The 25,442-nt window shown below is 37.5% G+C and overlaps 1 protein-coding gene across 3 annotated transcripts in view; it reads right to left on the bottom strand.

Moving 5' to 3' along the window:
- The window catches only part of chd3 (chromodomain helicase DNA binding protein 3), a 114,534-nt gene that overhangs the window by 23,354 nt on the left and 65,738 nt on the right, over window positions 1-25,442 (bottom strand). For all 3 annotated transcript variants that reach the window (XM_056461216.1, XM_056461215.1, XM_056461217.1), the window contains exons 28-37: window positions 24,901-25,034; window positions 24,652-24,796; window positions 20,863-21,028; window positions 20,629-20,783; window positions 18,471-18,708; window positions 18,268-18,393; window positions 13,953-14,081; window positions 7,318-7,426; window positions 5,655-5,787; window positions 2,857-3,052 (exon numbers count right to left, since the gene is read on the bottom strand). In XM_056461216.1, coding sequence (XP_056317191.1) covers window positions 2,857-3,052; window positions 5,655-5,787; window positions 7,318-7,426; window positions 13,953-14,081; window positions 18,268-18,393; window positions 18,471-18,708; window positions 20,629-20,783; window positions 20,863-21,028; window positions 24,652-24,796; window positions 24,901-25,034 — 1,531 coding nt within the window. The remainder of the gene's footprint in view (window positions 1-2,856; window positions 3,053-5,654; window positions 5,788-7,317; window positions 7,427-13,952; window positions 14,082-18,267; window positions 18,394-18,470; window positions 18,709-20,628; window positions 20,784-20,862; window positions 21,029-24,651; window positions 24,797-24,900; window positions 25,035-25,442) is intronic.

Here is a 25,442-nt window from a genome sequence, read left to right on the forward strand (position 1 = left end):
CTAGAGAACTTCCTTCAACACTCCTGCCTGAAAGTTTCTATTACACCAAGTAGGGCTGCAGAATATATCATTTCAGCATCGATAACGCAATGTGCACATCCGCAATAGTCACACCGCAAAAATATGCAGTGTCCAGTGTGAATTATAGTTGAGATTTATTTAATCACTGTACTTGTATGAAATTCATATGATTTATGCAAAAAACATTTCTTACTTAGAATTTTTGTCTTGTTTCTAGCCCAAATATCTACATTTCAAAGTGAAAACAAGATTAATTCACTTACCCCAATGGCAGATAATTTTCTTAAAACAAGCAAAAAACACATTTCATTTTCACTTACTTCAAACAATATTTTTACTTGGTCTAAGAACAAAGAAAGAAAAGCATTTTTTTTGCATTGTGATTATTCAATTTCTGTACCTGAATAATGTCAGACTTCCCAGAAAACGTCAAATAGAGCTGTTCAAACCATCTTCTGAAATTCCATTCATATCGAAATATTTATCAAAGAAAAATAAAACATCACAATATCAGATTTCTTAAATATCATGCAGCCCTAATACCAAGAAAGAGCTTGTGTGTCTAATTGGGGTTGGAACTAAACTCTGCAGGACACCGGCCTGTTTGGGCTTTAAACCTTGTACAAATATAATTCTCGAGACATAAAAGATTAATTAAAGATTAAGTTTACTCATTAAAAGAGTAAACAAGGTCTAAATTGATGTTGACTTTTACAGCTGAGAGTACGGGAAGAACTTATATATCTCTTCATTGTTTTGTTACAACTCTTTTATATTATATTATATTCTTCAAATCCACTGAAATTCAGTAGGCCTCAAAATAATTTGATTCATTTTTCCAGAAAAAAAAATGGCCGTTTTATTAAAGAGATGTTTTGATGATCCACAAGCCTAAACACTCACCGGCCACATTATTAGATACACCTGTCCAACTGCTCGTTAATGCAAATTTCTAATCAGCCAATCACATGGCAGCAACTCAATGCATTTAGGCATGCAGACATGGTCAAGACAATGTGCTGCAGTTCAAACCGAGTATCAGAATGGGGAAGAAAGGGGATTTAAGTGACTTTGAACATGGCATAGTTGTTGGTGCCAGATGGGCTGGTCTGAGTATTTCAGAAATGCTGATCTACTGGGATTTTCATGCACAACAATCTCTAGGGTTTACATCGAATGGTCTGAAAAAGAGAAAATATTCAGTGAGCGGCAGTTCTGTGGGCGCAAATGCCTTCGAGTTGATGGAAAGGCAACAGTAACTCAAATAATCACTTGTTACAATCGAGGTATGCAGAAGAGCATCTCTGAACACACAACACATTGAACCTTGAGGCGGATGGCCTACAGCAACAGAAGACCACACCGGGTGCCACTCCTGTCAGCTAGGAACAGGAAACTGAGGCTACAATTCACACAGGCTCACCAAAATTGGACAATAGAAGATTGGAAAAATGTTGCCTGGTTTGATGGGTCTCGATTTCTGCTGCGACATTCGGATGGTCGGGTCAGAATTTGGCATCAACAACATGAAAGCATTTATCCAGCCTTGTATCAATGGTTCAGGCTGCTGGTGGTGGTGTAATGGTGTGGGGGATATTTTCTTGTCACACTTTGGGCCCATTAGAACCAATTGAGCATCATGTCAATGTCACAGTCTACCTGAGTATTGTTGCTGACCATGTCCATCCCTTTATGACCACAGTGTGCCCATCTACTGACGGCTACTTCCAGCAGAATAATGCACCATGTCATAAAGCACAAATCATCTCAGACTGGTTTCTTGAACATGACAATGAGTTCACTGTAATCAAATGGCCTCCACAGTCACCAGTCTCAATCCAATAGAGCACCTTTGGGTTGTGGTGGAACGGGAGATTTGCATCATGGATGTGCAGCTGACAAATCTGCAGCAACTGCATGATGCTATCATGTCAATATGGACCAAAATCTCTGAGGAATATTTCCAGTACCTTGTTGAATCTATGCCACAAAGGATTAAGGCAGTTCTGAAGGCAAAAGGGGGTCCAACCAAGTTATAGTAAGTTGTACCTAATAGTGTATAAACTAATACAAATTTTCTTGAATTAAAATAATAAAAAATACTAAAATTTAACTTAGCATTAGAAAAAAACTGAATATAAAAATTAAAAACTACATAAATGAAAAAGGACAAATTACAAAATATTATCTTTGCAATTAACTGAAATGAAATAGAAAAAAAAATCTAAATAGAAACATTAGGGGGAAAAGAAATAAAAAAAGAAATGTGCAAAAAGCATACTTAAACTCTAATGAGAAAAGAAAATATAAAAAGTTCAGTCAAAAAAAGCCAAAAATGAATAAACATTATAAAAGTATATATCTAATACTAAATGAGCACTTGTTTTAAAGCGTATAAAACAGGCACCTTTTTATCATCAATAAAAGCTTTACACACCAATCCATGGTTCAGAAGGCTAACTGAAAGTAATACAGCTGATACAGGCTGTCAACGTGAAATGTATCTATAGTTCTCTCAGCAATTGCTGGCTAAATAAGTTTGGCAAGCCAAGTCAACTGGTATCCAATAAATAGTTTATCGGTACAGATTAAACAACACGCTTGAGAAAACTCCAGGACATATTAAAAGTGCCTTGTGTTCTTGAACTGTTCCCATATCAGAGCTGGCAGGAACTCTGGTCCCGCTGGATCAATCCACAAGGCCTTTTATCAGGCACTCAAGAAAGACGCCAGCAATTTTTGTCTAAGTTACACACAAACACATTCCCTCTGATCCATCGTCTTTTCCATATAAAGATATTTATGAGATCAATCACACAGGCACGCTTTCCTCACCCTTGTGCAAGACGGCATTGGCAGGTTTGTTTCCTGCGAGCGACTCCTTGCTGAGATGCTGATGGGATTCAGCTAGACATTCCACCTCAGCAAAGCGGGCATTCAGGGCCATGGCCGGGTGAGTGGGGTCCTGGGTCATGTTGAGGTATGCAGCCCGACGCAGCTGCTCCTCGATTACCAGGGCCTGCTCCAACAACTGACAAAACAGAGAGACAGACAGATCGTACAAGTGTAAAGCTGTATGGAAAACCGACAATGATCTGTTGACATCCTGGTCCAGTGAAGCCACTCCCTCAGAAATAAGTAATAGGCACTGATTGGTTCGCAGGCCCAGTGTGCTCTGATTCGATAGTGCATGTTGAAGTAAACATCACATCAGGAGTGTGGCTTATGTAAATTTTTGTTTTTGTGATGTCATAACCCCGGCAAATAGCTCATAGTCAGAAATTAGTAATACCTCCCTCAGAAATAAGTAATGGGCACTGATGGGTTCGCAAGCCCAGTGCATGTTGAAGAAAAGGTCACATCGGGGCTGGAGTTTATGTAAATTTGAGTTCTTGTGATGTCATAAACCCAGCAATAAGCTCATAGTAGCCCCTCCCTCAGATATAAGTAATGGACATTGATTGGTTCACATGTAAAGTAAATTTTAGTTTTTGTGATGTCATGAACCCAGCAAAAAAACTCATAGTAGCCCCTCCCCCTCAGAAAAAGTAATGGGCACTGATTGGTTTGCAGGCCCAGTGTGCTCTGATTCGCTAGTCCATGTTGAAGAAAACATTACTTCATTGGTGGGGTAAATTTGGTGTAAATTTGAGTTCTTGTGATGTCATAAACCCAGCAATAAGCTCAAAGTAGCCCCTACCTCAGAAATAAGTAATGGGCACTGATTGGTTCGCAGGCTCAGTGTGCTCTGATTCGCTAGTGCATGTTGAAGAAAACGTCACACCGGGGTACTCAAACAGGTTTGGAAGAAGTAGAGGTTGACTGAATGATAACAGAATTGTCATTTTTTTGGGTGAACTGTCCCTTTAAAAAACTCATTCTCTAGAGAAACACTCGTTTTGGATTGAAATTTGAGTGTCATATCTTTGCAGATGCTGCAACACTGTATATTAATTAAAGCTTAAAAAGGTCAAATCATAGACAAAGACTGTTTTAAGTGTTTGTGCATTAGGGGTGTAATGGTACTCTTAAATATTTTTAACAGTCATTGATGTGATGTGATAAGTCCCTGTTTAGGCATCTCAGTTCAATCAAAGGCAGAACAAGAGTGTATAGTTATTTACTACTAGTTATAGCATCAAATAAACCACAATTATTGTAAGAAAAGAAAAGTTTATTTAAAATTTTAGCAATAATTTGTTCAGTAATCTACCATTTAACAGAAAAGTAAAATTGTCTCGTGCAACATTTTTATTTCTTAAAAAAAAATCTTTTTCGCAACATTTTCATGACTAAATGCTGTGAGTTAATTGTGTTTTTGACTCTTTGCCGCCTGCCCCGAACCTTTTGTCTGTTTTTGGATTACGCTCTTGGATGGTCTACTAAACTGTATATGCTGGATTTCGACCTCTGCCTGCATGACCATTCTAAAATAAAGCTGCATTTGGAACTACCCCTGTCTGCTCGTCTACCATTCGCAACACAAAATTTTGCTAGAGATGTTGCACTAGTGCCACAACCAATATACCTGACTGCTAGAATTATCTTTGTCCTCGATTTTAAAAAATAATAAACAACAAGCGTAACAAAAACAGAATGAAGTAGCACAACTTGGCTCAACGAACCATTGGGCTTGTTCCAAAAGAAAAGCTTTTACTAAACTCTCCAGTCATGATCACTCGGTCCTTTCGGAATGTGTTTTAAATAAGTAGGATGAAGTTCTGATTTTAGAAGATCTGAGTGCTCTCAAATGTAAGTCTGTAGCCCTGTATTTATTTATCATTGTCGAATGGCTGTGTTGATTAATGCTTTTGTGGAAAGCATGATACAAAACCTCCAAGATTCTGCTAAATAAAGTCCTTTTTTAGTTCTTTGTAACACAATAAAAATGACTCCACATTTTGATCAGTAGTATAATATTTTCATTACATCATCTAAACCCCAAAATACTCCTAATTTAAAAAAAAGCAAGGAAAAGACAATGGAAAAAGCATCATTGGAGAAAGAGTGAAGAGGCTGAAAGTCCATTTAAAACGCAATGCAGAAATGAATAGAGAGAAAGAGCAAGAGAGAGAGAGAGAGAGAAACAGGGAGGAAAATAGACCACCAAATAAAAAGGAATATGAAATTTATTGAACAAAATTGACAGAAAAAATTATGTCTGGAATGAAAAACGGTTCCAGTGATTTATGAGCATGAGAAAGCACCAGCTTCCAATTAAAAGAAGTTCCACTGGAATAACAGCGGTTCTTAGGTTGCTCAACGGATTCAGAATTATGTAAGAGAAGAAGAGAAAGACAGAGAGAGAAAGAGAGAGAGGCAGGGAGGCTGAAGACAGTAAAAGGAGGATGTAGAGAAAAGGATATGAAACATCTGATGAAAAAAAAACAGGAAAAACAAAGAGAGACGAGGCTCTTTCACAAGAATCCGTGTCAGCATTTTCAGGTTTTGAGTTTTGTGATGCGTTAACATGTAGACATACAAACATCAGGAGTCATGCAAACAGCAGCATATCACAAGCATATCGTTATGATATAAATGAAAGAAAGTTATGTCAAGCATTGACCTACTGCAATGCAAGAATAAAGGTAACATGAAAAATAAACACAAATGAACTCCAATGAACAACATACCTTGAATCGTCTGGCCAAGAACTTGTTTTTCATCTCTAAGAAGTTTCCCTTGTTGGCTTGAGTTTTGAAGGGTTCGTTTACGATTGCAAACTGCGGGTCATTCTGAATGTCCTGCCAGCGTGCGTAGCCATGGCTAAAAGAGGTCAAGGGTCAAACCTGGGCCATCAGCTGAAATAAAATAAGCCTAAGTGACGAAATCACAAAAATTAAGTAAAATATAAAATTTAATTAAAACGTTCGTTTCACCCATCCAGTAACTAATAAAGGTAAAAAAATAAAATAAAAAATGGCAAAAAAAATTACAACATGAAAAGAAAAGTTAATAAAGAATATGAATAAATACTCCAGCAGTGTGTAAATAATATTTTAGAAATACAGACAGTTTTGACAAGGTGTTTACTTGTTATACTTTTGAGGAATTAGCAATAACTTTTGACAGCATTTTCATTTTTTTAAGTTTTTTTAATTATATTTCATACGCATATGCAAGAAAAGTGGCAACACGGCAGCTCAGTGGTTAGCACTGTTGCCTCACAGCAAGAAAGTCACTGGTTTGACTTCCGGCTGGGTCAGTTGGCATTTCTGTGTGGAGTTCGCATGTTCTCCCCGTGTTCGCGTGGGTTTCCTCCGGGTGCTCCGGTTTCTCTCACAAGTCCAAAGATTTAGGTGAATATAGGCTATAGGTGAATTGAATAAACTAAATTGGCCGTAGTGTATGTGTGGAAATGAATGTGTATGTGAGTGGGATGTTTTCCAGTACTGGGTTGCAGCTGAAAGGGCATCCGCTGTGTAAATCATATGCTGGATAAGTTGGCAGTTCATTCCGCTGTGGCGACCCCTGATGAATAAAGGACTAAATGGATGGAAAATGAATAAATGAATAATTAAATAGGTCTAAATAAAATTTATCAGGATATATTTTTGATATTTCCGGTAATTAGATTCTTATCAAAATAATTGAATTATAATTCTGGTAATTAAAATATAAATAAATGAATTATAATTCCGGTAATTAAAATATAATCAAACAAATTCTATTAAATGGTATATTATAATATTGGTAATTATATTATGATCAAATTATATCTGTTATTAGAACCCTTATTATATTTTAAATATATTATTATAATTATAATATTTAGAGTAAACTATTAATATTAATATATTATATTATATTAAACTATGAATACAATCATTTTATATTATATTATATTATATTATATTATATTATATTATATTATATTATATTATATTATATTATATTATATTATATTATATTATATTATATTATATTATATTATATTATATTATATTATATTATATTATAAATAATAAACTATCACTATAAACATTTCTTTATGTTTTAAATCAAAATTAAAATCAACTTAAATCAAATGTACAATCTGCAGATGAAAAGAAGTTGTTAATAAAATAATTTGAGTTTTTAATGAAAAAAAAACTTATTTGCTTATTGTAGAATTCAGAAAATCAAATGAACATATTTGTGTGTGAATGTTATTGCGTTTCTCCATCTCATTTTACCACCATGTTCTTCTTGGCTTTGAGCTCTAAACACTGTTCATTCAGCAAACGCAGTATAAATATACATTAATGGATCTGGATAGTTTGCACGGTGACAGGATCAGTCTATCTCGAAGGATACCACACGATTCCTGAAAGCAGCCAGAAGTCGTGTCGTCGGTGCCAGATCTCGTTGATCTTGCCTGATGAAATAGCTGCCCGCTCCTCATTCTGCCAGAGAGTGTGGAGCTCTGTGTAGACGAGAAAAAACACCAGCAGATATCAGATACCATCCCATTATACCTGCTGAAGGGAAATAAACAACAGGCAACAGTCCTCCGACAACAAAGCTAGCAAGTGCATAAATCCTGTTATCTAGCTATAAACACAATGGTGATGTTCAGAGTGCAGGCGGCATGTGTAGTGTTTGCTTGAAATGTTTTATCAGCGCTGGTGAAATGTTTATGCAAGCTAAATACAAACCCCTTGATGTTTAGTTGTTCTCCTTCAAAGTTGTAAATTAAACGCTATAAAGTGATTGGCTTCTGGGAACTGGAACTATTTATAGTGACTGGGGCTTGGGCGGGGGGATCTAAGCAATAATAGAGTAGAGATTTACCACTGGCGAGCCAAGAGAAGGCTTTTGAATATTAAGAAATTTAAAAAGTATTGTCAGGAATGCACAGTTTATAAAATGATGGCTGACACAGATGATTATTTTCATGTTATGGCTAAGAACCAATAAAATGACAATATTTATAGCTGAAAATGTATTTGATGAATTTAAGTGAAGTTTCATAAACTAATTTCGAGAGGAGCACGTGATATGATTGAGCACGTCTGGCCACTCATCTGTAATCAGTAATAATCCAATCAGAGTGATCCTAGTTTACTATAAATGGATCATTTTCTCCCTACTGTTTCTATCTTCATTTGGAAGAATCCCTCCTTCCACCCCATCTCCTCCTTTTCCTCCTTTTTCTAAAGGGGGAGCTCTCGAGACCTACCTGATCTCGGATCTCCTGATATGCTTATCGACCGGGCGGGAGCCCTGGGCTCAAATATCTCCGAGCTCAGGGTTCTCTCCCGGGACAGCATGCCAAACCTGCTTTATACGCCAAGCATATCTAAGTGGGAACTCTTGAAACATTATATATAGTAAAACTGGAATTTTGATGTTCTTGTTTTTAACTTTGGGTGCTTTCACACTTGGTTCAATTGCCTGGACCGTACCCAAGTTCGATTGTCCCCCCTTGCCACCTTCTGGGTTGGTTTGTGTTCACACTGTCTTTTTTCCTCCTGAACCCCAGTACGCTTGCGTCATTGAGCTGCTGTTTTGTTTACGGCTGTTGATAGTTGACGTCATAAAAGCAAAGCACCAAAATGGAAAAGCGTACACACAGCATGGTCGTTCTGCTTTTACTGAATCTTTTGATTTTGGACATACAGAAAGCGACTTATGTCTATCTGCCTCAAAAATTTTATATACAAACATTCAGAACGATTGCATTCATACCAGAGGTGAACCGGACCAGAGTTCGCATGAATCGTACCCCAGACCACCTCTTCCAGGCGGACTCAGGTAAGGTTCACGGGTGCGCAGGAGTTCAGAAGACACGTTCACACTAGCTAAACAATCCGTACTCTGATGCCAAACGAACCCTGGTGCGGACCAAAAGTGCTAGTGTGAAAGCACCCTTTGAGTGTTGATCCGAATGCATATCCAAAAAATATATATATTTACAGTGCTCAGCATATACTAGTACACCCAAATTTATGTTATAGAAAAATATTCAATACAAATTCTAATTTAGTTGAAATTTGTAAAAAAAAAATTTAATATTTTGCTTGAATTTAATTGTATTATCTTTCAATTTCTAAATATGTTTGATGAATAAAATATTATTTTAATAAATATATCTGTTCAATAAATCTGTTTTGTTTAAATGCACCAAAATACATTGCATATATTCACAGAGAAATGGAGAAAAATATTCATTTTCAAAATGGGGTTGCTCAATTATGCTGAGCACTGTGTACATACACACTAGGGTTGTCACGATACTGGAATTCGGTACCAATCGATACTGAAATTTTAAAAACGTCCATTTCCCACTAACATATGAGCGCTGTTGAGCACGTTCTTAAACACTGCTCAACAGATATGACTGTGATTAGCCGTGAAGGTCTTTAGTACTGAATTCCAGTATCATGACAACCCTTATACACATACACAGTTAAGGGCAGAATTAATAGCCCTACTGTGCAATATTTATTCTTTTTATTTCAAATATTAAGTGATATTTAACTAACTAAAATAATTTTCACAGTATTTCCTAATATATTTCTTCTGGAAAAAGTCTTATTTATTTTATTTTCAGTATTTTTATTTTCATTTTTATTTAAATTTTTTGTTTGTTATGTTTTAATAAAAAAAAAAAAAAAACATTTTAAGGTCAATATTATTACCTCCCTTAAACTTCTGTACTCTGATTGTCTACAGAACAAACCATTGTAATACAATGATTTGCCTAATTACCCTAACTTGCCTAGTTGAACTAATTAACCTAGTTTAGCCTTTAAATGTCACTTTAATCTGAATACTAGCATCATAAAAGTATCTAGTAAAATATTATTTACTAAATTATTAAAATATCAAAGAATTCAAATATAACAGGAGGGCTAATATATATATATATATATATATATATATATATATATATATATATATATATATATATATATATATTCATTCATTTTCTTTTCAGCTTAGTCCCTAATTAATCAGGAGTCACCACAGAACTGCCAACTTATCCAGCATATGTTTTACACAGTGGATGCCCTTCCTGTGTACCATCAACCTTCTTGCTGCAAGGGGACAGTGCTACCCACTGCACCACCGTGGTTCTGGTTCTTAAATCTGATTGGCTGATAGCCGTGTGATATTCTGCAAATAACAGCACTCGTCCAGCCTTTTAACCCTTCACCATTATGTATTACTCCGCCCAGATACAGAAATAAGCAGAGGACACTCTACAGTTTGACAAATATTACTGCTGCTGGACAACATAATGTACTTGTGAGTTTTTTTTAGGTGAGAATGTAGTTGTTTAGATTGCAGCTATGCAGTTTATTTATAAACATAGTGCCTATTTTAAATATTTATCATTTTTGAGAGACAGCACGTCAGCTGTCTTTGAGCAAAGATGGTTGATGATGTTCACCCACAAGATGACGACAGAGACTGCATAATAAGCCCTAAGAGAAAAACAGCGTGTCATCGAACTGTTGTATAGATGCAATATCACACTTGTAGCAGTGCGATGTTGATATATATATCGTAACTGGTGGGACACTAAGGCACTTGGCCACATCGCACTGCTATGAGTGTGGTATTGCTCATATATTCATATTTGTATACATATATATATATATATATATATATATATATATATATATATATATATATATATATATATATATATATATATATATATATATGTAAAAATAGTAATAATAAATTATTATTTACAGTTATATATATTTACAATGGGAACTGTGGTTTAGTTAATCGCTGCTTAGAAATAAAAGAAACAAAATAAGTTACATTAGTAGGTGACAAATTATACTTTAGAGAGAAGGATGATTCAGTGTTGGTCATTACACTCATATTCAAAACACATTGCAGAATAGTAATGGCACTCCTACTCCTGAACTCTCCCTTTATATTCCCAGTACTCCCATTGAAGTATCCACCCTTACCACAGGTCAATTATTCATAGTATTAGACTCGCTGAGAAACACTGATGCATGCACTCCTACATTATCTGCACGCAAAGCATAAACACGCAAGCTGACATTTACATGCAGATTTGACCATGAATATAAGCAGAATGCATGAAATCATAGGCTTTCACATTTCAACACGAGTCATTTTAGGAAATAATCAATGGTGAAACGATGGAAACTAATCTAAGGGAAGCATTTGTAAACCACTGACAGACGAAATCACTGCTTGCTGTTCCTGGTAAAACCGCTCAACAGAAGCTCAGAGACATTCAGAGTCATGTTCCCTCGACTAAACACTCTGCTCCATTGCACTTTATCATAACAGGACATACCTCACATTACACGAGTGATCGGATTTACAAAACGCTGGCACAATGACCTGGCATGTTTTGATTTAAGGGCAAACATGGCTTCAGGTGTAGATGTAGGAATGAGTGAGATGCTCAGCAGATTGACAGCATCAGAATTTATACTATACTAAGTGATGAAGGTACTAAACATAAACATTCTTCTGCAGGGTGCTATTTTTAGTGCTATTAGCTATTAAAAAACTGGATATTAATTATTCTTTGTAAACTTGAACTGAAAATGATGTCTGCAACATTGTTGCAAACAATTTATATGTGTTGAATTTACACAAAGAAATTAAATTTAGTATTGTTCAACTTACTTTCTTTGTTTACAGTTTTTCTCAGTCACTTTGGTCCATTTCTCAGATCACAATTGAAATTCTCAAAAGTCCCTGTTCAATCTTCACATCATTGTGTCACTTGTGCACATCAAAAAAGCAGTTTCTTATTCCTTTGAACAGGTTACAAATGCTTTTGTACATCGATGCAAATGATTATGTGCAATTCTCTGATGTTTCCTACATTATCAATCGCTTATCTCATGTTGATCAAAATGTATTATTTTAGTCTCTGTTGAATAGTCAAAACCTCCACAACATTTGATGGTTTGTTCATGGCGCTAGTCTTTACATGCAAAATGGCTGAACAAATTGTCATAATAGTTTGTCATAATGCATTTTTCTATACATCTAAATCTGTCTACAATTGGTAAATTTCTCACGGGTGAATCTTGACTTTTTCTAATGGTGCATCTCAAAGGAGATCGACCTATGTTCACATTTCTACTCTTGTTTTGTTTTTTTCTTTGTGCTATGCAGTGCTGCCTTATCCTTGCTGTATCACAAGGACATGATCTGTCAACAAATTACAGTACAAACAGCAAAAGAATTAGCCAGAGTTAACATTAGAACAGCCCTGGAAAGTACACTGTTTTATTGACAACATGACTACGTACTTTGACTGTCTTATCCACACACTTACTGTTTTGCAAATTTCAATTCTGATCTGAGAATTGTTCCAAAGCGACTGAGAAAAACTGTAAATTCAGCCCAAAGAAATTGTTTAAAACCACTTATCTTAAAAAAATTTATAAATGCAAGTAGGGCTGCACAATAAATCGAAAAAAGATCTCGATCTCGATTCGACCCTACACACGATCTTAATTCAGCTTTTCTACGATTCAGCCAATTATATTTTTAGGGTCAGGAGAGAAGCGTAAGGGTGGCCGCACAAGTCTTCACAGCAACATGGTCACCTTCAAATAGCGTAAAAAGTGTCACATACTGTATTAATAAGGTATAATTCACACAGAAATGTTGTTTCTGTCTAAATGTAATTATGTAAAATGAACGTGCGCGTGCACACCAATCACGCCTACTTTAGTGAACAGAACCTGCATATGCTGTAAATCACAAGTAATAAAGTTGTTTGTAGTAAATATTGTTGTTTGTTGCACAGAGCGATCGTTTGAGAGCCAAAGAATGATTTGCATGTGTGTTTTTTTCTCAGAGTGACGGGCAGCCGTGAGCCGCACTGGGCAGTGAAATTGTATCGTATTCTGTGACCCTAGATAGATGATGGATGGATGGATGGATGGATGGATGAATGGATGGATAGATAATTTAGTCTACTTTAAGTATGTTTTCTTATATATTTTAAAGACCTAGGGTGTTTTCACATATGTTTTATTCCGAAACAGGGATTAAAATTGTTACAATGTAGCACTTTGTACGTGGTGCGGTTCGCTTTCCAATGTCAAAGTTTCTAAACGGACCAAAATAGCTAAAACAAGTCACATGCGAGTAAACTCTCATCACATTGGTCAGAGTTTCAGGGTTTTTTTTCAGAGTCCTGCTCAGCTGTTATGCGTCCTTATTTTAATTTATGACGATGAGCAATAAGACATAATAAGCGAAAATCTGTGCTTTAATTTTGAATGGTGACACCCACAGACATCTTCACCAGATATAAATCAGAGGTAAGACTTTCTCATACATAGCCCTTGGCTAGAATTATACATTATAGGCTTTACATTATATAAATAACAGATTAACATCTCTCATTAATATTGCAGCATGCTTTCACTTTCGTATTTGACATGAAACACATATTTACCAGTAGGACTGACATTCTGCCCTACTCTTAATTCTCTCTACATATAGCCATATTTATGCTATTACATATCCATAATACACTGTGATATCGCTAGGCTTGGATCGTTTTGCTTTCTCACTACAATCGATCCGCTCCAGAGTTCAATCGAGCCGAGACCACCTCATTCAGGCGATCTCGGCTGATTGTTTTGGCACGGATCCGAGCGCGATTGCTGGATTCACATATGCCAAACCAAACGCACTAACTGGGGAAACGCACCAAGATTCGAAACAAAAGTCAAAGCACCCTTAAACTAAATATCTTAAAATATGTAATATATATTTCAAGGTATACTTTGGCTAGAAAACAAACAGAAAAATACATTAAATCAGTTGGCTGCTTCAGTTTAGTTTTTGTTTAGTCATCATGTTTGTTATTGGCACAAATATTTGAAATAGTACAAGAGGCAAGACGGCTTTAATATTGTAAGTAGTGCAACACAAACAAAAGTCACACAGCAGCTTTAACCAGTGATTGAGTTTACCTGTGAATCCCCCATCTGCAATGTTGAACATGAACCGTGGACGCTCTGCTGGTCTGCTGATAGCTTTGGGCACCTCCTCCCTCTGCACTCTGACCTCCTTCCCAGCATCCCTTTCACCCTTCACCTCTTCTGTGACCCGATGGAAAAAGAAAAGCATGTTTACATCATGTTTACAGTAATTTACTCCTCACAGAAAACAACCTGTAGTCTTGAGGGCAATTTATACTTCTGCGTTGAGATGGTCCAGTAGTGCCTTCGCACAATCACTCAGGCTGTGTCTGAAATCATATACTTCCATACTATATAGTACACTAAAACAGTATGCGAGCCGAGTAGTATGTCCGAATTCATTGAATTCGAAAATCAGTATGCGAGAAGTACCCGGATGACCCACTGCTTCCAGCAAGATTCTAAAGTGCGCATCGGATGGCTGCTTCGATATCCCATGATGCACCGCAAGAGAATTCATCAATGAGAGTGAAGCAACACAACTGACGCAGATAGATCACGTGATCATGACAAAAGGGCAGATGTTGTACATCCGAGTTACATTCATACTATTCACATTCATACCATATAGAACGGTCAAGTAGTAAATCTGCTGAGCAGTAGGCAATTTCGGATGCAGCCATACTCTTCGCCATACTCTGATGTGGACCATTCTACTTCTTGTCAGTCAGCATTCAACAAAAAGGTGCATTACCGCTACCTACTGTACTGGAGTGTGGGATTAAATCAACTGTCAAATGTCCCATCAAAACTTTTTAGAAAAATAAATAAAAACATACAAATTATACTCCAGTTTTCTTCAATTAATTTATTTAGCTATTATTTTTCTGACTGTTAAGTATTTCTTTAATTCCTAAAGTCTGTAATGCAGGGTTTGAGATGTATTTTTGACAGTTATATAGTATTCGATGGATGGATGGATGGATGGATGGATGGATGGATGGATGGATGGATGGATGGATGGATGGATGGATAGATATTTTCCTAATTTTATTTTTACATTTTTCTCTTTCTTTGATGTATTTTTGACAGTTAAATAGTATTTGATGGATGCATGGATGGATAAATGGACAGACAGACAGACAGACAGACAGACAGACAGACAGACAGACAGACAGACAGACAGACAGACAGACAGACAGACAGACAGACAGACAGACAGACAGACAGACAGACAGACAGACAGATAGATAGATAGATAGATAGATAGATAGATAGATAGATAGATAGATAGGATTTAATTTCCAATAGATAATTATTTTATTTTCTAATTTTATTCTTTGATTTTTCTCTTTCTTTGATTTATTTTTAACAGTTATATAGTATTTGATGGATGGATGGATAGATAGATAATTATTTAATTTTCAATAGATAATTATTTTAATTTCCTAATTTTATTCCTAAATTTTTCTGTCTTTGATGTATTTTTGACAGTTATATAGTATTTGTAGTGATGCGAACCATGAAGTGAACCCCTCAAAAATTTGATGGCATTTTGCAATGATGTGGAGCACAAGAGCTGTGATTGGTAGAGATGATGGAGGTGGGAGGAGTGAGGTCGCTGGCCAGAGGGTTTTAAAAAGTAACTCAAGTTGGCACCAACAGCCTAGTGGTTGGTGCGTCGACACATAACACCGGAGTACTTGCAGCCACCCAAGTTTGATTCCTGGCTTGAGGTCCTCTGCCAACCCTACACCTATTTCTGCTCCCCACACTTTCCTGTCTGTAAAGGCTGATTTATGCTTCTGCGTTGAGTGATTTGCATGACCCACAGCGCCTGTCTTGTGTGTAGCCATGCATTTATACTTCTGCATGCTGTTTGTGTTGCTCTGCAATAACACTTTCGAAATGCTAGCTGGCAGTAGGTTTTTATGTTCCTCTGTGTCAAGTTTCTTCGCAGGTGTTTTGTTTTTTTCTTAACGCTACCTTAATGTACAAGTAGCTAAAACTCGCTTATTCAGAGGCGGGAACTGGCGGACTTGCAACAACTTTAATCATAAGGTAAACACAAAACAAAAGTTTCCATCTGGAGCTTGTTCACAGGACTCGACACTTGGAATCACTCGCTCCATCGGGTTTGCAGCTATCAGCACCGCCCACACTAATCAGCGCTACCAAGCCAACCAATAACAGAGCTTGCGCTATGCGTCGTTGCGACATGTAGTTACATTTTTCAAGAGGTTTGTGTCAGCATCAGCTATGGTGAGGGCTATGTGGCTAATCTTCACTGTCCTTTAAACGTGAAAATCCCTAAAAAATAATTATAAAAAAACTCAAGATAGATGGACTTGTTTTGTGTTTCTTGATGATTAAAGATGTTGAAAGTCTGCTGGTTCCTGCCTCTTTCTTCCTTGAATGAGTGTGAATTTATGCTATTTCTACAGCACACATTTGTGTCGTAAACCCAAAACACCAGCAAAGAAACTCAACACAGTGAACCATAGAAGCCCCACTGCCTACTAGAGTTTGGAAGTGTTATTGTCAGAGCAGCACAGGCAGGACGCAGAAGTATAAATGTTTACAACAGTGTGGGCTACGTGCAAACTATGTGCCATGTGGTACGCCAATCACTCAATGCAGAAGTATAAATCCGGTTTTAATGTAACTTCCATTGCACCATTGAGTGTTATTGTACAAACAAGTTAACTCATTAATTTATTCATTCAATCATTTTCAATCGCTTTTCCGGATCCGGGTCACGAGGGCAGCAGTCTTAGGAGAGAACCCCAGACTTCCCTCTCCCCAGACATTTCCACCAGCTCCTCCGGGGGATCCCAAGGCATTCCCAGGCCAGCCGAGAGACAAAGTCACTCCGGCATGTCCTAGGTCTTCCCCGAGGCTTCCTCCCAATGGGACATGCTTGGAACACCTCCCTAGGTAGGCATCCAGGAAGCATCCGAAACAAATGCCAGAGCCACCTCAGCTGACTTCTCTTTTTGTGGAGGAGCAGCGGCTCCACTCCGAGCTCCTTTCGGGTGACATAGCTCCTCACCCTATCAATAAGGGTGCGTCCTTCCACCCTTAGAAGGAAACTCATTTTGGCCGCTTGTATCCGAGATCTTGTCCTTTCAGTCATGACCAGTACAGTAGGACAGTAGGAACCTACATTGACTGGTAAATCGACAGGTTGCCTTTCGGCTCAGCTCTTTATTTACCAGAACAGACTGGTACATTGACCGCATTACTGCTGTCACTGCACCAATCCACCTGCCAATCTCACGTTCCATCCTTCCCTCACTTGTGAACAAAACTCCAAGACACTTGAACTCCTCCACCTGGTGTAAGGACTTTCCTCCAACCTGGAGAATGCAAACCACCTTTTTCCGGTGGAGCACCGTGGCCTTGGAGGTGCTAATTCTCATCCCAGCTGCGTCACACTCGGCAGCAAACCTCCCCAGTGCGTGCTGAAGGTCAATGTTCGATGAAACCAATAGAATAACATCATCTGCAAATAACAGAGATTAAACTGTGTGGTGCCCGAACCGGACTCCCTCCAGCCCAATGCTGCAGATGGAAATTTTGGCCATAAAAATTCTGAACAGAATTGGTGACAAAGGGCAGCCCTGCAACAGTCCAACATGCACTAGAAACAAATCTGACTTATTTCCGGCAATGCGAACCAAAGTCCTACTCTGTTCATACAGCCCTAAACAGAGCGCCTCTGACCCCATACTCCCAGAGCACCCTCCACAGAATGCCACGAGGGACAAGGTCGAATGCCTTTTCCAAGTCCACAAAACACATGTGGACGGGTTGGGCATACTCCCATGAACCCTCAAGCACCCTGGTGAGGGTATTGAGCTGGTCCAGTGTACCACGGCCTGGATAAAAACCGCATTGTTCCTCCTTAATCCTAGGTTCAATCATCGGCCGGATCCTCCTCTCCAGTACCCTGGCATAGATTTTCCCAGGGACATACAAATTATACTCTGTTAAATAAACCAATGTTTCCTTTAAGTAATTTATTAAGATATTATTATTCTGAATTCCTAATTTTATTCTTTAATATTTCTCTTTCTTTTATGTATTTTTGACAGTTATATAGTATTTGTTGTGATGTGAACTATGATGTAAACCCCTCAAATATTTGATGGCATGTTGCAATGACGTGAAGCACAAGAGCTGTGATTGGTAGAGATGATGGAGGTGGGAACAGACTTTCCCAGGGAGGTTAAGGAGTGTGATCCCCTATAGTTGGAGCACATCCTCCGGTCCCCCTTCTTAAAAATGGGCAAGTTTTAACTCCACTGTTTTTTTTATTCTCCTATATAAAGTATGTAATATATAAAATACAAAGAAATCTCACCTTTTTTGACCTCAGACAACTGCTCTAATTTGTCCTTCTTCTCTGTCGTTTCTAAGGGAGGAGAGGATGCTTCAGTTTTCTCCTTCTCTTCTCCAGCCTTCTCTTTTTTGTCACCTTTCAGAACCTCTGCGATGACAGACAACAGTCAGATCACAATAAACTGAAAGACAAATTACAGGTGACCAGATTTCATCATTTGTTACCTTTGCTCTCTTCTTTAACAGACGGAGAATCAGATAGTTTCTCTGTAGAGGCCTCTTTTTCATTCCCCTCCTGCTCCTCTTGTTTCTCTTTCTCGCCCTTTTCTTTTGGTGATGACTGAGGGATGTCAGGATTTTCTTTCGTTTTTGAGTCATCAGAAGCTGCTGCTGGACTTTCAGATGTCTGAGATTTTTCACTGGTTACCGGATCTTTCTCGCCCTCATTCACTGTGGCGGAAGTCTGGAAGAAAAGAAAGAAACGTTTGCTTTGAGTGTCACATACAGTACAATATATTTACATGATGACATTATTGTAAACAAACACTTCTTTAAACAATTATATAAAAGCTGTAGCCTGATAAAACAATTTTGTTACAAGCAACAAATACATCTTATTTATTTCATTATATTGTAACAGATGTTGGTTTCATTACATTATAGCAGATGTTGAGCTAAAGACAGTCTGTAATGCAGGGTTTGGGTCTGTTTGCTTCCTGCTTTTTCAGACATTATTGAACAGAGCTGTTTTACATTAGATTTTTGCTCAAACTGAGATGAAAATCACCATAAGTGCTGTCTGTTGGGCTGAAACAGTCCTATTATCAAAGATTATTGGAGATTTGGGCCATTAGTTTTCCACCAGGCTATATGGATTAGGGCAATCTGTTTTTCAGCAGTAAATTACATTAAGAAATAATAAAAACAATGTCATTTTTACATATTTTTGAAGAATGTTGGTAATCATTATGGTGCCCACAAACCTCCATTGCATGCACAAGATATTAAAATAATTGTTGAATGAAATATCTCCTTTTGGTACAATGAAAAGCAGTTGTTATCAAGTCTGATCAATGTCAAATGTTGTTGCTTAGGAAGTGATCTGTGTATTTGAACAACAAAAAATATCCTGCACTGGCATTGAGAAGATTCACTTTGATTTTTCCACATTTATAGACAATCATTCCAAACTTCGGGGTCAGTATGAGTTTAAGAAATGAATACTTTGATTTGGTAAAGATGAATAAAAAGAGATGAAATGGAATCAATAAAAATGTTTACTCTGTTACAAAACAAAAATCTGTTTCAAACAAATGCAAGTAACTGTGTTCAGCATTGATAATTATAAGAAATATTTCATGAGCACAAAGTAATGGCAGCTAAAATATATATAGTTTAAAAATACATTAAATCTGCTATTTTAAAACATCACATTACTGGTATTACTGCATTATGCATATTCTAAATTTATAGAATGTGGCGGTGGTTTATGAGGACATGCATCGTGTCCTCATAATTCAATTTTGTTAAAAATCATACTTAACAGAGTCTTTTAATGTTCAAAATTTTCCACAAGTGATCATAGGTTGAGTTTAGCGGTAGGGTAAGAGGAAGGTGAGATAATACGCAGTTTTAACTGACCAAAGGAGAGTCCTCACAAACCATCATAAAATGTCTGTCCATGAGTGTAGTGGTTTATCATGTACTGTTTGTCCGCACAATGATACTGTAGTAAAACCTGAATTGTTTGACATATTGAGGTCAGGCCACCAGTCCCCATGAGGTAAGAAATAATAAAAATACGCTATCTTAAAGTGTAAAATAGCAGTCAGTTCTTTTGTAAGAGGTGGGATTGAGGCTATTGTTGGATTCATGGATAGAAAATTTTGCTTGGTTAATATAAAGACAAAATAAATCTATTAAAAATGCCATTGGTGTTATGTATTTTATACTGTAAACAATGCTTATTATATAGCCTTCCTCTAACACGCATGTGTCAAACTCAATTCTTGGAGGGCCACAGCTCTTGGGCCTGCATAGTTTAGTTCCAACCCTAATCAAACACAATGGATCCAACTAATTGAGACCTTCAGGCTTGTTTGAGACCGACAGGTAAGTGTGTTGAAGCAGTGTTGGAACTAAACTGTGCAGGGCTGCGATCCTTCTAGAACAGACACCCCTGCTCTAACACTACCCCTAAACTCAATTTTTAAATAATAAAATACCCCGCTAAGTATTTTTAACAGTTTTGAATTATGAGGACACAACACATGTCCTCATAATCCGCCTCCTCATTGTAATACCTAGGTCAAACCCATGTCATTACACAAATATGTCCTCGTAAACCATCAAAACCAGTACACACATACCAACACACACTTACTTCTGCATGTTCTGTGCTCTCCACACTCTCTCCCTCCTTTCCTTCTTTCGCTTTTTCCTTCTCTCGCTCTCTCTCTGCTTCTGTCAGGGACTCTGCCTCATCTTTCTCCGCCTCTTTTGCGATCTTCTCCGTCTTGTCAGGTGGAGAGGGAGTGGCTATGGGAACAGATACAGCAGATAAAGTCTTTGTTTGCTAGAAAATCTTTGTGTGTGAGGGTTTTGGGTGGGCTTGTACCTGGTTTGGAGGTGCAGGGTGTGTTGTTGCAGCTCAGCTCAGGTGTAGGAGTGTCTGTCTTGATGGCAGGTGAAGAGGCTCTTGAGGATTTCTTGGAGTCCACGGTGATCTCTGGCTTCAGCTCAGGCATGCTCCATTTCCCATTGATGTGTTCAAACTCTTGCACCTGCACACAACATAATGCCCATCCGCCTCTTCACTACAGTTCACAATCAGAAAAACTGAAGGATAAAGTAGCTTACATTTTATATGCTTATCTTCATTGTTGTGAAACATTAATTGAAGGAATAGGAAAATCTCCATATGACTAGCTGACTAAAAGTTGTAATAATTGTACCTGTATGTATTTTGCTAGGTTTTTAGGGGCTGTTAAATTCAAATGTGACCCTGGATCACAACACCTGTCTTATGCTGCGTTCACATCAGACGCGGATGAAGCATCAGTAGCAAGTGATTTGCATTGACTTGAGTTGGGAAATCTGAACTTCAGCAGACATTTGCGCCGTGTTAACCAATCATGAGCTTGCTCTTGTAGGGGAGTGAGTATAACGTCGTGCCAGTTGTTGGTGTCCCAGGGACACCTCTTGTCGACAACGGACAACAGGTCATCAAACTGGCACAGTCAGAAGCACCGCCGAAAGCCTTCACCATCCAGGTATAGTTTCTGGAGGGGTTGATGAACTCACAGAACTGGGTGCACCTCTGAAAGGACCTAGTGGACTTAGACACAGCTCTGAACGAATCTATGTTTTTCAGCCTTCCTAAAGCACATACAGCACAGCTATTCTCTCAGTAAAATGCATGTTAGCCATTTAACCAAAAAGCTAGGGTCACCAGACAGACAGAAGCCCGCCAATGACGCGAATCTGCGTCTATTGTGAAGGTAATTTGATGCACGAATTAAGCAAATTTAATAGCGAATGCAGAAAACCAAAAATGTTCACACGTCACAAGCTATTCATTCGCATGTGCCGCATCTGGTGTGAACACAGCATTAGGTGACCGTCACACAGAATGTTCCAGTGTGCTACTTTTCTACTGTTTTTCAATATAAATATGCGCTTGACAGACGTGTTTGACCATTATGCTTGCATCTTTTGAAGTGCTCCACATGTAAGTGCCACGTTTTTTAGTCTCTGTGTCAAGTTGAAAGATCTTCAACTTTCACATGCAGCGCATCTTATCACGGTCAAGTCCAAAAGCAGTGTACCAATCAGAAGAGCTCAGAGGCGAGGCAACCATTGCAAGCTTCTGTTTAAGCTGTAGTAAAAAGTTGGCATGACAACTATTTTATTTACCATTATATCATGGCGGAAGCGGCACTCATTGTGGCTTTGTCCAGATATCCTGAGTTATATGATGTGTCTTCAAGTGCTTATCATAACATATTATTTTCCCATTTTGAGTTGGTTATTGTCGTTGTTACATCACATTCATAATATCCCATCACATGGACCTCGCATCGTGCTTTTTTAAAACTTTTTTTGTTGTTTTCAAAAGCAGAGACATGTTCTGTGTGAATGAGGCCTTATATTGCATGGGAATACTTTTGGGCAATAACCAAAAATTACATTTTATTTCAAAATTATTTACTTTTCTTTTATGCTAAAAATCATTAGAATATTAGATAAAGATTTAGTAAAATATTTAGTAAATTCTATATATATATATATCAATAGAAAATGAATTGGACAACTTTAAAGGCGATTTCACAAAGTTTTATAGTTTTTTTATGCATCCTCAGATTCCAGATTTTCAGTAGTTGTATCTAAGCTAAATATTGTCCTGTCCTAACAAACCACTCATCAATAAAAAGATTATTTATTCAGCTTTCAGATCAATTCCCAAAAAATGACACTTACGTCTGGTTTTGTGATCAATGGTCACAAATAACACATTGATTAGCACAAAAAGTGAAGCACGAGTGAAAGGAAAGAATTCTCATAACATCTTTTTACAAAGTTTGAATATTTTAATCATTAAAACAGGACGTAGTATGAGACATGACGCAACAGTCAGTCATGTCTGTGTGAATCTGTATGGCTGTAGCAGCAGTGCTTTAAACTCATTCAAGATGTTTACCAACTGTCTAACAAGCATAACAGGCATCAACATCAAAAAATGCATTTCAAATTTATTTGTACAGTGATTTTCACAATAGTTATCATTCCAAAGCAGCTTTGCAAAAGGTGCACATCATTATATCACAATCAAAATCAGTATATATAAATAGTTACCTGCAGTTATACAATATATAGTGTACATTTTAAAAAACAGTGTCTATTTAGTGCCTATGTGTATAATACATTTTTAATTAAGTGATTTGATAAAACTTTGAAGAAGTGATTTGAAGAAATGCTTTGGATTGACTCTCTAAAACAGTGGTTCTCAAACATTTAAGCCAGCGACCCCCAATGTAAGATCATCAAGAACTCGCGACCCCCTACTACCAAAGCATATACAAACAATAAAAACTTTTTTTAAGCTGATCACAATATTTTAACTATATTTACTATACATTACAGGGCTTGAAATTAAAATTTTTGGTCGGTAGCACTGGTGCTCCTAACTTTAAAAATGTAGGCGCACCAGCCAAAATTTAGTTGCACCCACCAGTTATGAGCACAGATTTTATAAACAGATTTATTGCATTTGAAATCAACACTAATCAATACTAACAAGCAAAAAATATATATATGCATGCGTGAGGAAAATATGTCTCAATGAAATCCCGTTATCACAAGAAAATTAATTTTTATAACATAATTGAGTGACCAAAAGATACACGGATCGCTCATCGACCCTACACGCACTACTTAACATGAATGGATCTGTTAATGATAACTGAGCTGTGTTCTCACGGGTGGTGTCTGATATTGCACAGATGCTTATGACATAAACCTTATTATTTGCATACGTCATTTTAATAGCAATACCGGTCTTTTCATGAGCTGCAATATTAGTTTAATCTTAGTCAGTGCAAGCCCTTTTGTGATGGTGTACGTGGTGTTAAATTTTACATTTAGCTGCCACTTGCACGACTGACAGCATCTTGACGATTAAATGAATGTAGATGGTGGATTAACATTCACCCCATGATCAGTAATCAGATGTGCCATTATTTGTATCTTTAGGTGGTTTCTAAAACTAAATCTGTCAGTGTTGTTTTCATTCTCATCTTCAGCGCTTTACATTTTTGCAGTTGTAGCTCAGCTCTCCCTGTCATCTGAATGCAGTAGGCGTTGACTTAGTGATTGACAGCTGATTTTAACCAATCCATTCACATTCAGGTCTACAGCAGTGGGCCAATAAGAAGAGCGTGAAGGCGGGCAAGCGTTGCGGGGTTTGTTTACTGCAGCAAGTTGACATGTCAACTGTTTTAAACTGTTCCTGAGCACTGCGTTTCAAGTGCAAAGATGCATTCTGCCTGAATGTGTCCTAAATACTTTATGAATTTAGTCAAAGTAGACGGTTCCGATGACTCAGGCAAACTGTTCACAGTTTCCTCAACATTTTTAGATTTGCGAATTAGAAATTTATCCATCACTGCAGTTGCATTTTTCTTACATCCAGATGTGTGCTGTATTGATAACTATTGAGTTATTCGCTGCACAGTTATGATGTTCTAGCTTTCACTTGTAATACTGAAAAATATATATTATAATCACTGAAAATTACACAATTTTAAATCACTCTCGCGACCCCTTAAAATTATTCTGCGAGCCCTGCAGGGATTGCGACCTCCAGTTTGAGAACCACTGCTCTAAAACATGGCAGACCAACACTGACCTTCTTCTTGACCAGAGACATGACTCCTATACGTGTGAGGACCGGCTGCCTGCAGAGCCCCTCACGTGGAACACCATCAGCGAACGTCTCTGAACCATCAGCCACCGGCTCACAGAGATGCCTCATGAAGAGCGACACATACGCCCTGTCAGAGGAATAAACAAACATGAAGGAATAAAACTGGAGTTTCCTTTGCTGTAGTTTATACATTATTGTATCACTTTATGTTTTCCAAAAAGAAAGCATTACTTGAACTCTTTCTCGCTCTTGCCGCGGAGGTCCCGCACGAGCCACTGAGAAGAGAAGGCGTCCTGAGCGGGCATCCCCCATCTCATGATGGCATTCAGGAAGGCTTTTCTCTGACGCGTATTAAAGCCCAATACCTGACAGACACACAATTATCAAATCTTCATGAAAAATACTCAAATGCACTGAAATCGGCATTGAAACACAAATAAGTTGCACTGGTAGCATTTAAATCAGTGCTCTCTGGGTTAGTTTAAAGATTTACTTATTTGCCTTTATTGTTATAGGACAATATTCAGAGGATGGGAGAAGACATCAGGAAAAGAGGATCGGTTTGTTAGCCGGGATTCTAACTCGGAACGTCCAAAGAGCAGTTGTGCTTCATATTCATGTACCACCTACGATGCTATTAGCATCGACTCTCTAGGTTAGTTTAGTCCAGACCAAAAGAAGAAATTTATACATTTAGTACTGGTTCACTTAGCATTCACATTGGCATTTTTCAAAATGAACATACAGACCTAAAGATACAAAACAAAGACAAA

Source organism: Danio aesculapii, chromosome 7, assembly GCF_903798145.1.
Source record: "Danio aesculapii chromosome 7, fDanAes4.1, whole genome shotgun sequence".
Lineage (NCBI taxonomy): Eukaryota > Metazoa > Chordata > Actinopteri > Cypriniformes > Danionidae > Danio > Danio aesculapii.